General features: G+C 39.1%; 2 protein-coding genes across 12 annotated transcripts in view; one reads left to right on the top strand and one right to left on the bottom strand.

Moving 5' to 3' along the window:
- Positions 1 to 12,173, top strand: part of usp1 (ubiquitin specific peptidase 1) — a 198,289-nt gene that overhangs the window by 21,293 nt on the left and 164,823 nt on the right. The gene's annotated exons all lie outside the window — the stretch shown is intronic.
- The window catches only part of kank4 (KN motif and ankyrin repeat domains 4), a 180,399-nt gene that overhangs the window by 26,656 nt on the left and 141,570 nt on the right, over positions 1 to 12,173 (bottom strand). For all 4 annotated transcript variants that reach the window (XM_061975700.2, XM_072914682.1, XM_072914683.1 and 1 more), the window contains exons 2-4: positions 11,741 to 11,796; positions 6,901 to 10,158; positions 4,544 to 4,637 (exon numbers count right to left, since the gene is read on the bottom strand). In XM_061975700.2, the coding sequence (XP_061831684.1) occupies positions 4,544 to 4,637; positions 6,901 to 10,158; positions 11,741 to 11,756 (3,368 nt within the window). In that variant the 5' untranslated portion in view covers positions 11,757 to 11,796. The remainder of the gene's footprint in view (positions 1 to 4,543; positions 4,638 to 6,900; positions 10,159 to 11,740; positions 11,797 to 12,173) is intronic.

Below are 12,173 nucleotides of genomic sequence, written 5' to 3'. Positions count from 1 at the left end.
CATCTGTTTTGACTAAATGTTGCCTCTTTGCTCAGTCAGAATTGCAAATGAAAATATGTTCTTAATTGTATTCCGTGATGTGACTTCTTCTTGGAAGTGAAACATTCTGGTGGTCAACCAAGCCAAGATTGCTGTTGTGCGCAAACTATCTGATAACACAAACGACCTAGATCTTCCTGAAAAAGCAGATACGAGCAATAAATCAAACTACGCAATGGAATAAATCCCTATACTTTATAAAAAAAGATTTGTCGAGTGCTATCAAGGATTATCTGTCGATCGCATTCCCAGACATGTCAAACTATCGTGTGCGACAGACATCATTCTACATGACAAAACAGATGAAAAGTCGGAAAAGCATGGAGGTCAAAGACATTGGTATCCAGACTTCCGGGTAAATCATGCATCCTTTTTGCTCAAGTAAGGTTGCATTTCATGATTTAACTTTGCATCTATAGTACCGGTAATGTTTTTTCCTGTCTTTATCACAATATAACTATAATAATAATAATAATAATACCTGGGATTTATATAGCGCTTTTCTAAGTACCCAAAGTCGCTTTACATGTAGAACCCATCATTCATTCACACCTGGTGGTGGTAAGCTACTTTCATAGCCACAGCTGCCCTGGGGTAGACTGACGGAAGCGTGGCTGCAATTTGCGCCAACGGCCCCTCCGACCACCACCTATCATTCATCATTCAATTCACCGGTGTGAGTGGCACCGGGGGCAAAGGGTGAAGTGTCCCGCCCAAGGACACAACGGCAGCGATTTTTGGATGGTAAGAGGCGGGGAGCGAACCTGCAACCCTCAGGTTTCTGGCACGGTTGCTCTACCCACTACGCCATGCCGCCCACAAACTATAGATGTCAACATTGTGTATGTGCTGAAACCTTCATTTATGATTGCTGCCTTTGGTAAAATCTTAACCATTTTAGGTTATATTCACATTTGCTTTTTTTTTTTTAGACTTGCCGAGCTGGTGCTTTTCGAAACAAAACAAAATGTGTTTCACCGTAAACATGTTTATTCTTCGAATCTGCTCCCTTGGACGGGGTTGCGTGCTACATTTTTCGTCACCGTTTCTTAAAATCTTGCACTCTTCCGCCCTTATTGATTAACTCTCAAGGAACTCTGAATAAAGTTTCATCCTTTTTGCGATTTGAACGGTTTGTACAACCAAAAACAACGCAAGCACAGGGCACAGAACAGACACTGGCTTGACCACCATGCTTATTTAATGAGCCAGAAGTGACGTTAAAACCAAGCAATTGTCTTACTCTGGATTAGGGATGTAACAATATTAAAATGTCATATCACGGTTATCTTATCGAAAATGATCACGGTTATCATTAATTATCGCGATATTTTTGAATGTGCTTAAAAAATACTTCTAGATACTCTGGAATCTTATGACCAAGTTATTTTTTTAAGTGACTACAATAAATCGACACACTTTTAGAACCCACTACTTTGCATGTTTTGTATTAGTTATGCTTCACTGATAGTTTTAGTCTTAGTATTTTATCTGTTTTAATGGCTAAGTTTTTATTGTTTTAAAAAGAGATGTCCGATAAATGCGTTAAAATGTAATATCGGAAATTATCGGTATCGTTTTTTTTATTATCGGTATCGTTTTTTTTTTTTTTTTTTTTTTTTTTTTTTTTTTTTTTTTTATTAAATCAACATAAAAAACACAAGATACACTTACATTTAGTGCACCAACCCAAAAGACCTCCCATTCACACAAAAAGGTTGTTTCTTTCTGTTATTAATATTTCTGGTTCCTACATTATATATCAATACAGTCTGCAAGGGATACAGTCTGTAAGCACACATGATTGTGTGTGCTGCTGGTCCACTAATAGTACTAACCTTTAACAGTTAATTTTTACTCATTTTCATTAATTACTAGTTTCTATGTAACTGTTTTTATATTGTTTTACTTTCTTTTTTATTCAAGAAAATGTTTTTAATGTATTTATGTTGTTTTATTTTATAATTTTTTTTAAAAAAGTACCTTATCTTCACCATACCTGGTTGTCCAAATTAGGCATAATAATGTGTTAATTCCACGACTGTATATATCGGTTGATATTGGTATCGATTGATATCGGTAATTAAAGAGTTGGACAATATCGGAACATCGGATATCGGCAAAAAGCCATTATCAGACATCCCTAGTTTTAAACATTGGTTTGTCCTGTTGCACTTTAAGATTCATTGAAATGAAAAATTGCGTAATAAATCAAATCTATTGTTATTATTAGTTCTGGTGTGTGTTGTGGCATCCTACTCTGTTCAGCGGTTCTTGAACCCATTGTAAAAACACTCGTATTCTGAGTATCGAACAATCACTCTGTTCTTAGAGAGCAGAGCTTTTGGGTTCAATGTGTATAATTGAATAGCTTAGTTGCTCAGACAACAATGTGTTATTTAAGTTTAGATTGGGAAATATTGTTTCTTATTGGGAAAATATGTTAATGTCTCTTGTTTTCATGTTAGCGTTTGAGCTAGCAAGCTGGCACCAGTCAGTCTGTGAGTTTATCAAAGTACAAGAGTCAAAGACATGTTTTTTTTTAATTTATAATATTAATTTAAAACAGTAATACTAACTAGTTTTACCGTGGTTATCATTAACACAATTTATTGTTAAATCCCCATTCTAGATAAATAACGCTTAAATAAACATATAAATACATGTAAACTAGGAAATGATTACGCTGGTGTGTTGGTAACTGTTTGTATACTACATTACCGAGAAGGCTTAGCGCTGTACATAGAAACCAAAAGTAGGTCTAAGCTGTGCCGGAGGATGACAATTGTGACGTTTGAACAATAAAAAGTTGATGCATTGTTACAAGTTGCTGTTGCTGTCCCTGCTATACAAGAAATAAACAAAAGTTTAATTAATTAGTTGACATGGGCATTTGAACGCCACTCAGACAAATTTGATTGGCGAAAGTGACTGATTGGCCAAAATGTGTGGGGAGGTTGCGGCAGGCATCAAACAAAACTGCAATGCTGCACATAATTTGCAGGGATTAGTTGGATTTGCGTGAATTGGCGCGGTCACAACATTGTGAATTCCTGGAGGGACTGATATACTGTATCTGTCCTGTTATTGGCTGGTGACTAGTACAGCATGTACACTTCTCCCCAAAAATCAGGTGGGATATGCTCCAGCGTACTCGTTCGTCATCAACATATATGTAGAAAATAGATGGATAGATACTTATACCACTGCGATTACTACTACAACACTACTTGTAGTAATATCATCAGAAAGGTACCGGGATTTGTATCTTGTGGTGGATTTGCTTCACGAAGGAACTTATTGGAGAAAGTCTTTTATAGGGTGGTATAGCTCGGTTGGTAGAGTGGCCGTGCCAGCAACTTGAGGGTTGCAGGTTCGATCCCTGCTTCCGCCATCCTAGTCACTACCGTTTTGTCCTTGGGCAAGACACTTTACCCACCTGCTCACAGTGTCACCCACACTGGTTTGAATGTAACTTAGATATTGGGTTTCACTATGTAAAAGCGCTTTGAGTTACTAGAGAAAAGCGCTATATAAATATGATTCACTTCACTTCACTTTTGCATTAAGTCTATGAAGACCACTTTGAGATATATTAAGGGGACTCCACCCCAGGGTCCAGGCATCTATTTCTACCCTTTTAACCCCCAAAAACAAATCAAAGTGGCTGTTAAATAGTAGTTTACATGCAGTTACTACATTTTATGCAACAGGCCTGGTCTGAATTGCAGGTCTATGCTCCATTCGTAATCATCCTGTGATTGACTAGGGATCTTTTTAGGGCGTTTAGAGATAGACCACCTCATGCCATGACCTGGCCTTTGCAGCTCCTGAGAATCCAAATTGGAAATAGACATTTGCTGCTGCCAGTCGGTATTTGCCACATGAACTGGCTTTAAACTAAAATTCAACTTAGCAGGAAGGGAAAACATCTGCAACTATTGTCTCCTTTAAGCACATGTTTTAAACCAAATAAAACAGATATTCTAATTTACATTTGGTTTTTTTTATGTGAGATTGAGCCATCATTCAGTCACACCGTACAACACGTGGAGCTGTAAACTTTCTTTTGACAATGGTAGTATCAGCTATGAGGCAAAATTCACAGAAGTGTGCAGTCTATTGTGCATCAGTGAGTAACGGAGAGATGACAGGGAGTATAAAACAGCGTGAAGCTTGTGTTGTATTTGTATCTCTCGCTTGTTTAGTGCCTTAACTGGAAAGCCTGTTCCGAATATATCCTCTCGCAAAGAGGAATTACTGACTACTACACACCAAAATAAAGGAGCAGAATGTAAAACATCAAACCCTGACAATTCAAGGGAATTCAGTCGGTTAGGAATAATTAACTGTTTGGGTGTACTCATGCAAGATTGTTGACAGAGTAAGAGAATGACAAGTTCAACCTCCCACAAAACCAAATACAGACATATAAACACAATAGGGCAACCCACATTAGGCTATTAATCACACACAGATTGGACACTGATTAAAGTGATTTTACCCTCCATTCACCCCGACAAACTTCAGGTTTTTCTTGGTTCCCTTGTTCCCCTGCTTGTCAGCAACCCCATTTTTCTTCATAATAGATTTGAGACCTGGGGAGTAGTACAGAAAATGAAAAGACAGGCTGATTTAAAAGTTTGCAAAACACATTTTTTCTGTTAGTCCATTCGTCCATTAATCAATCACTTCACACATGCACACATCATTTTACCCATCTTAGATTCCTTCTTTGTTCCCAGATTTTGCTTATTTATCAAGCGCCAAACAAGTCTGTAAAACGCTGATGACAAGAAATTAAAATAGAACATTTAATATGGAGCTGATCCTCTACCACCTGGCAAAATGTTGATCAATTTGTTTAAAAAAAACATGGTAATGCGAGTTAGGCGAACATACTAAAATGCTTAAGGACTCGACAGGTATAGAGAACAGAGGGTCCTAGTTAGAATCATGTTGTAAATTAATTGCATCTATTTGTTGAAGAGCTGCTGGTCTGCTTTCTGACAACCCTTATGATACCAACCCCCATTGTTTATCAATGCTGTATCACTTCAAAAACATCAGCAGGTGGATGTCGGAGCATACATTAGAATATATTGCATTGTCTTTTCATATAATGTGATGAATGATTTCAGCTTTCCTTTCACTTAATCAACTGTGTTTACAAAACTGTGTAAACTGTGTTTACAAAATCAAAATGCAATCTAATGACTGCAAAGGCAGGCAGACCTTGGGAGTTCTCGTCGATTACTTTTGCCAATATAAGAAAACTTTATTAGCAGGATATATAAAATACTAGATGTTGGTAAATTGCAACCATAATCAAAATAAATAACTTTACAAACAATTAAATGATAAAGAGCTTATGTAGATCAAACCACAGATAAACATTTAAAAGCTGTTGTACTGTAACACTGAACTTAAGATGAACTCAGAACATAAAATATGCGTGCAATAGCACAGAGCAAGTCTGTTCTCCAGCTTCCAAGCCATGGACAGAACCGTGAGACGTCAAGGGAGGAGAGAAATACATCGCTTATTTGATATGTGCACTTTTGTCACTCCATTGCACTGTCCAAACAAATACACAAACATATAAAGTGTGTTTGTACGCATCGAAGAGAGGCTTGTGTATAATATTTATGATACATCACTAGGGGTGTAACGGTACGTGTTTTGTATTGAACCGTTTCGTACAGGGATGTACCGAACACGTTTCTAAGGTAAAGTCTTAACAAGCTGCTTTGCTTCTTCTGCCTCTGTCTCAGCACCCAGCATTGTCCCACCCACACAACCATCTGATTGGTACACACAAAGCGGTAACAGCCAATCAGCAGTGCGTATTCAGAGCGCATGTAGTCAATGCTCCAGCGTCGAGCAGATAGGTGTTTAGCAGGTGAGCATCAGGCAGTGTACTCTCCCCAAATTAAAATAAACATCTCCCAGTCAACTACTAGTAACATCACTATGAGCCCGTTGACCTTCTAGAAACTTAAACTGCAGCTCAGCTCACTCGCAGTCCTGGCTTGAGGAGAAGGCTAATTAGCTTTTAGCGTAGCGTTAGCTCATTTTGCGGTGTGGGTGTGTGTGTGTGTGTGTGTGTGTGTGTGTGTGTGTGTAGTCTCTCCGATTGCGGTTGTACTATTTTTCAGCTATAGTTACATTAATCATTAGTAATGGAGCAGCCTAGTTTTGAATGGCAGGGTCCCTGCTATCACATGTTGATAAAAATATAACATTTACATAATAAAAATCAACTACAGGTTTCCCAAATGCTGTAATAAATTAAGCATGATGAGTTGACCTGAAACTGTTTAGTGTTGCACTTTTTATATGTAGAAGAAAAGTTTTGTCATTCTATTTAATCTGAGCATCAACTTGAGGCAGTTTAATGTTGATTAACGTGGGCAGAATTATTATAGTGTTCCCAATGTTAAAAGGATAAAGCCATTGTTTACAAATTTGGTAAATAAATAACCAAAACATTTGTATTTTGTTGTTTTCTTACTGTACCGAAAATGAACCGAACCGTGACCTCTGAACCGAGGTATGTACCGAACCGAAATGTTTGTGTACCGTTACACCCCTATACATCACTACAGGAACATTACAGATATCAGAATGCTAATTTGTTTTTATCGATGCTCATTTGTCAATTAATCTCGGCTTTGATCAAAAGTTTTTAATTCAGACACATATGAAATGCATATTATCTGGACCATTAGGAAGTGTTTTAAATGTAGATTAAATCGTCATAGGTCCCCTTTGAAACACTCTCTTATAAATGAATGAATGCAACTTATCAATTGCATCACTTTGACCAATGTTTGAATGTACTTTAAAAAAAAGACTTACTTTGTTCTTGCTGCTTGTTGGCAGTGGCAGATTTCTGGCCTGGTGAGTAGAAGGCAGAAAGAACACTAAGGGAACTGACCAGTTGACTCTGAATTGAGCTCATTTTGGAAGGGCCAGGTTTCCCTGCTGGTTTCCCTGTGGTTGCAGCTTTCCCCACAGGCTTGGGCGATGCTGCATTTCCTGCCTCTGTTCCTTTCCCGGCCGTCTGTTTTTGTATGCTGGGGCTCTCCTGCTGGCTAACCGACTGTTGAGCTCCAGAGCTGCTTCCCAGCTGAGCCCACTGCTCCCCCAGAAGCCCTGTTAGCCGAGTTACAACTTGACCTAAAGCTGCAGGTGAGGTTGGTGACTCACTTGAGCCTCTGCGTACTTGCTGCGCCTCGACAATGTCATGGCGGGAGGCCAGGGCTTCACCAGAACTCCGAAGCTGTGCCGTTTCACTAGAGCCTCTCCGTAATTTCCGGGCTTCAGGGTCTTTCTGAATGGATTGACTCGCTTCAGAACGTCTTCGAGACTGAGTTTGGACCTCACTCAATCCCTGGCGTTTTGGGTGGGTGTGGTTATCTCCAGATCCACGTCTTAAAGGTTGTGATACACTAGATGCTCTATTAGGTGCTTCCAGCTCCTTTGAGTCCCGTCGAGTTATAGTTTTAGACTGGGCTTGAATTGATTTGGGACGAGTTTGAGACTCTTTAAACATTGGAGATGAGCAATGGATCTCAGTTTGAGGTTGTGATTGAGATTGTTTTTCATTAGATGGTAGTGTGGTGTTGTTCCCAGACTGAGCCAGGGATGGCGATTCATGTTTAATTAGTGGCTCAGAGAGTTCTGTTGGGTATTGAGACTCTTTGACTGTCTTTGACTGCTGACTTTGAGTTTCACTAGAACCCCTACGAGGACGAACAGGAGCAGTTTGAAGTTGATAAATTGTCTGCTGTGCCTGATCTGGTGATGGCCTACGACCTCTTTGAGGTCTTACTGGAACTTCTGTCTTTACATTGGCACTTTCTGATGCTACTGTAGCAGTATCCAAAGTATTTGTTGTACTCTGTGCAACCTTCTGCAATTCAAGACTTTCTGGGATTGCTTCTGATTCAGAGTTAGTTTTTGAAGGATTTATTTCATTTTCAGATTCTGTATTTTCACCTGTTGGACTTGTACTTGCTTCAGGCTGAGTTACAAATTCTAAACTCAGAGTTTGTTCAACTACACCTTCTTTAACGGCAACATTATTTCCACCTGCAACTTGCAATACCATATTTGTATTGTCTTCGTGGTCTTTCTGAATTCCTTCATTTAAATTATTGTTGTCTTTTACACTTTCACTGATCACAGTATCAACTTCACTTCTCTGGCTGCCTGGACTTTCTCTCACCTGACCATCAGCTTCAGTATTTCTGGATGGTTTGTTGTCTTGTGGTATTTCAAGTTCTGTCTCAGTATGTTGGTCAATCCTCTGTGCGACCTCCATCTCTGTCACCCTGTCTACAGTGTCCACCCTCTCTGTCTCTGTCCCTCTGTCAACACTGCTGGCCCTTGGTCTTTGTGGATGGTTTGTCTCTGTCTCTCCCTCTGTTTCTAAGACCTGGTGTACCCTACGGGCTACTGGTGTTTCAGTCACCTGATCCTGAGTGGCTGCTCTTTCAGTTAATGTACCCTGTTCCATGCTGTTGACTATAGGCCTTTGGGGCCCAACAGATGCAGATTTTGGCTCAACCTCTGTCATTTTGTCATGAGTGTCTACTCTGGTAGTCTCTGTTCCCTGATCGATACTTCCAGATCTTGATTTGGAGACACACACTTCAATACATATTCTTTCAGTATCTGTTCCTTGATCAACTGTACCAGGTATTTCTGTCTCTGTCTCCTGGTTGGAATAGTCTACTTTCTCAGTCTCTGTTCCAGTGTCTATACTATCTCTTCTTGGCCTTCTTTGTGTTTCCGTTGGCGACACTTCTACTCTAACTTCCTCACACATTAGAAGTATTCGCTCCTCTTTCATTTTGTTCTCTGTTATTTGTTCTTTCAACAGCCCATTAGTTTTCTCCAGCTCTTCTCTAGCCTGAAGAAGTTTAGCCTCTAGGGTTACTAGCTTATCATGCAAATTCTGGTCACTAGCTGGGCGCTCAAAATTCCCTCCTTTTGCTACATTATCATCTTCCTGTGATGCATGTTCCACTGGACTACCTACTGTCTCGTTTTGTTTGTCTGAAAAATGTGCTGTCATATTAGAACTCTGCTCAAAAATGTCATCACATGCTAATGAGCTTTTCACCAATCTCTGATTTACTGCCTGTGCGATACCCTGTCTCCCTTTCTCAGTTAGTGGCTGTGTCGTCAAATGTTTTGAAGTTTCCAAATGTATATTTGTTTGTGGTGTCAGAGACAAATTCAAACCTTCTTTATGTCTGGTTGCATGTGATTGGGTGTTTATTCCAGGATCAATACACGGAGCCATTTTAGACGACGATGTGGAAATGTGGGCCTTTTCTATAGACTGAAGCTGACTTAGTAGTTTCTCTCTCTCCATTCTCAGTGAACAAATCTGAGCTTTAAGTTCAGGAATTGTTTTGACCTGTTCTTCAAGCTCTCTGACTCGTTTTAATGCAACGGTGATCTGCTGGTGAATTCCCACTCGTTCTTGGGGAACGGATCTTCTTTCTGTTACATCTGGTGATGCTCTAAACATGTTTTCGGTTGAGCCATTCTCTGGTGTTCCAACAATACGATCTGGACTGCTTGAATCAGAACCTTTCCGCTGTTGTAATGTGATTGGCATACTTGATGCTCGAAGCAGGTTTGGGCGATTCTGAGTGCCCATAGTTTTATCTTCAATTCCCTGGGCCCCCAAAACTCCTTCATCTCTGATCTTAGCCGAAACGACACTAGTTCCCTGACTAGCTGTCCCCCGGCTCAAAATTCCTCCTTCATTTGTTCTAAATTCCGAGATCTGGTGAACCTCTGTTAACCGTGATTTAGGTTTTGGTCCCAAGGTGGATGTCCCAGACCACTGGCTGTCTTTAGGGGTTGGCCGGATCCCATGCCCTGGGAGACTGAAGTTTCTGGGTAGAGTACTGAATTTGGGTGGGCCCTTGACCCTGCGCTGGATGTGGACTCTTTTGATGGTATTGCCTTTTTCGATATCATCAACGTATTTGAGAAAATCCAAGTCCAGGTGGAAGCCATATGGAGTTTCCACTGAGTAGGGCAGTTGCTTTCTCTGAACACCACCTTCACTGGCCTTGGTCTGAAAGCCATTGGCTGGTATGGATGAATAGAACAGTAACATTGTCAATGTTTCATGATTAATTTGCAGATTGACATTATTATTGATATACGTTTAAATCCAATTGACATGTTGTACAGATGGCGCTAAAACAAATTGCTCTGGTATGTAAAACCATATTACTTACTGGGAAGTAATTATCATGCAGTGATTACCAGTGTTGGGACTAACGCGTTACAAAGTAACGCGTTACTGTAACGCCGTTACTATCGGCGGTAACTAGTAATCTAACGCGTTATTTTTTATATTCAGTAACTCCGTTACCGTTACTACATGATGCGTTACTGCGTTATTTTGCGTTATTTTTTATGTAGTATCGGCTAGAAACTGAGAAGATCTGAGTGTTGCAGCGCTGCTGAAGAGGCGACAAAAAAGAGGCGCGCCGCGCACTGTCTGTGTGTACGTGTGTGTGTGTGTGTGAGTGTGTGTGTGTGGGAGGGGGCGTGTCTGTGTCTACTATCAAGACGTCATGGCGAACCCCGAAGCCGAGTTTCTTAAAATGGAGATATTTTCAGTACGTTTCTTTTATCGACCACAAAGAAAAGAACATTTTAGCTGAATGTAAGTTTCAAATATGCTGAAACAGCGACAAAAACAACATGCTTCGACGAAGCTAGTAAAGAGACACACACTTCACCTCCACCTCCAACAGCGGCTGGATTTTAATGAGGCACTGCACACTGAAGGTACACACACTCTGTCAATTCTCTTATATACTCTTTCATTTTAAACTTTTAGAGTGTTTGATTATCACATCACTCTAAATGTTTAGACTATAAAGTTCACAAACCTAAAGAGGGATACTAGTGGGCCAGGCTAATATTTCCTTTTCTCTAAACTAAGTGGGGAAATGTGTAGAGTGTTCTGGGCTTCAGACATGATTTTATTTCAGAATTCCTTGAGAAAACGCCTGGTTAGGCTTTATGTATGTAGTGTGTGCCTTTCTTGTTTTACAGCTATTGTTATTATGCTGTTTGTTACTTATGTATGTTAAGTTGCAGCTATTTAAAATAGTTTTGTCAATTTGTTCTGGTCTGAAACAAATTGGCCCTTTAAAACATATCTTTGTCTTTGTGTGTTGTATGTAGAGCACATTGCTTAGCAGAGTTCAGTGATGCAAATGCATGTCAAGTTGATCAACAGATTGTATTATTCTCCAGTGCAATAACAGTACTAAAATGAAGGCTAAAAGGGCATTAAATGGGGCCTTAAAAAAATAAAAAATAAATATATATAAGTAACTAAATAGTTACTTTTCACAGTAACGCATTACTTTTTGGTTTAAGTAACTGAGTTAGTAACTGAGTTACTTTTGAAATAAAGTAACTAGTAACTGTAACTAGTTACTGGTTTTCAGTAACTAACCCAACACTGGTGATTACACCAAAACATATAGATTATTGTCCTGTTTTAGGCCACTCCAGGAACAGGAAGTTACTTTTTTTCTCGACAGCATATGATGCATCATGATATAGCATATAAATAAATATATATTATGCTGCATACATTATTCATATTTCCAACAGTCATTATTTAAAAAAAAAAAAAAAGTCTCACCACTTTTTTTGTCCATCGTGGGACGCAGGGATGTCAGTCATCGACAACTCTGCAGCCTACAGAAAAGAGAAAATAAATTGTGTTCACAGGATTCAAGTACAATTTAATATACAAATTAATTAAAAGCACCAATAATTATCAAAAATATTTAAAACATGAAATGTAAAAAATGTTTATAAAAAAAGACAAATAAGTTGCATTTCCAAGTTACTTAGGCTAAAGCTTTAATGACAGATTTATCGGACATTGAACTATTCCAATCATGCTTTTGCTTAGCAACTTAAATAACACAGCATGGCAAAAGAAAATGAAATCATGTAAAAACTATGTGAAATAATGTACTTAATTTAATAGTTTAACAGGTGTAGTACATCATTGTATCCATTCATAGAACTAGTCAGACCCATCACAATGAATGGCAACTTTTGTTCCT

Source organism: Nerophis lumbriciformis, linkage group LG14 (assembly GCF_033978685.3).
Source record: "Nerophis lumbriciformis linkage group LG14, RoL_Nlum_v2.1, whole genome shotgun sequence".
Classification (NCBI taxonomy): domain Eukaryota; kingdom Metazoa; phylum Chordata; class Actinopteri; order Syngnathiformes; family Syngnathidae; genus Nerophis; species Nerophis lumbriciformis.
Note: the sequence above shows the minus strand (reverse complement) of the source record. Positions and strands in the feature narration are given on the sequence as shown.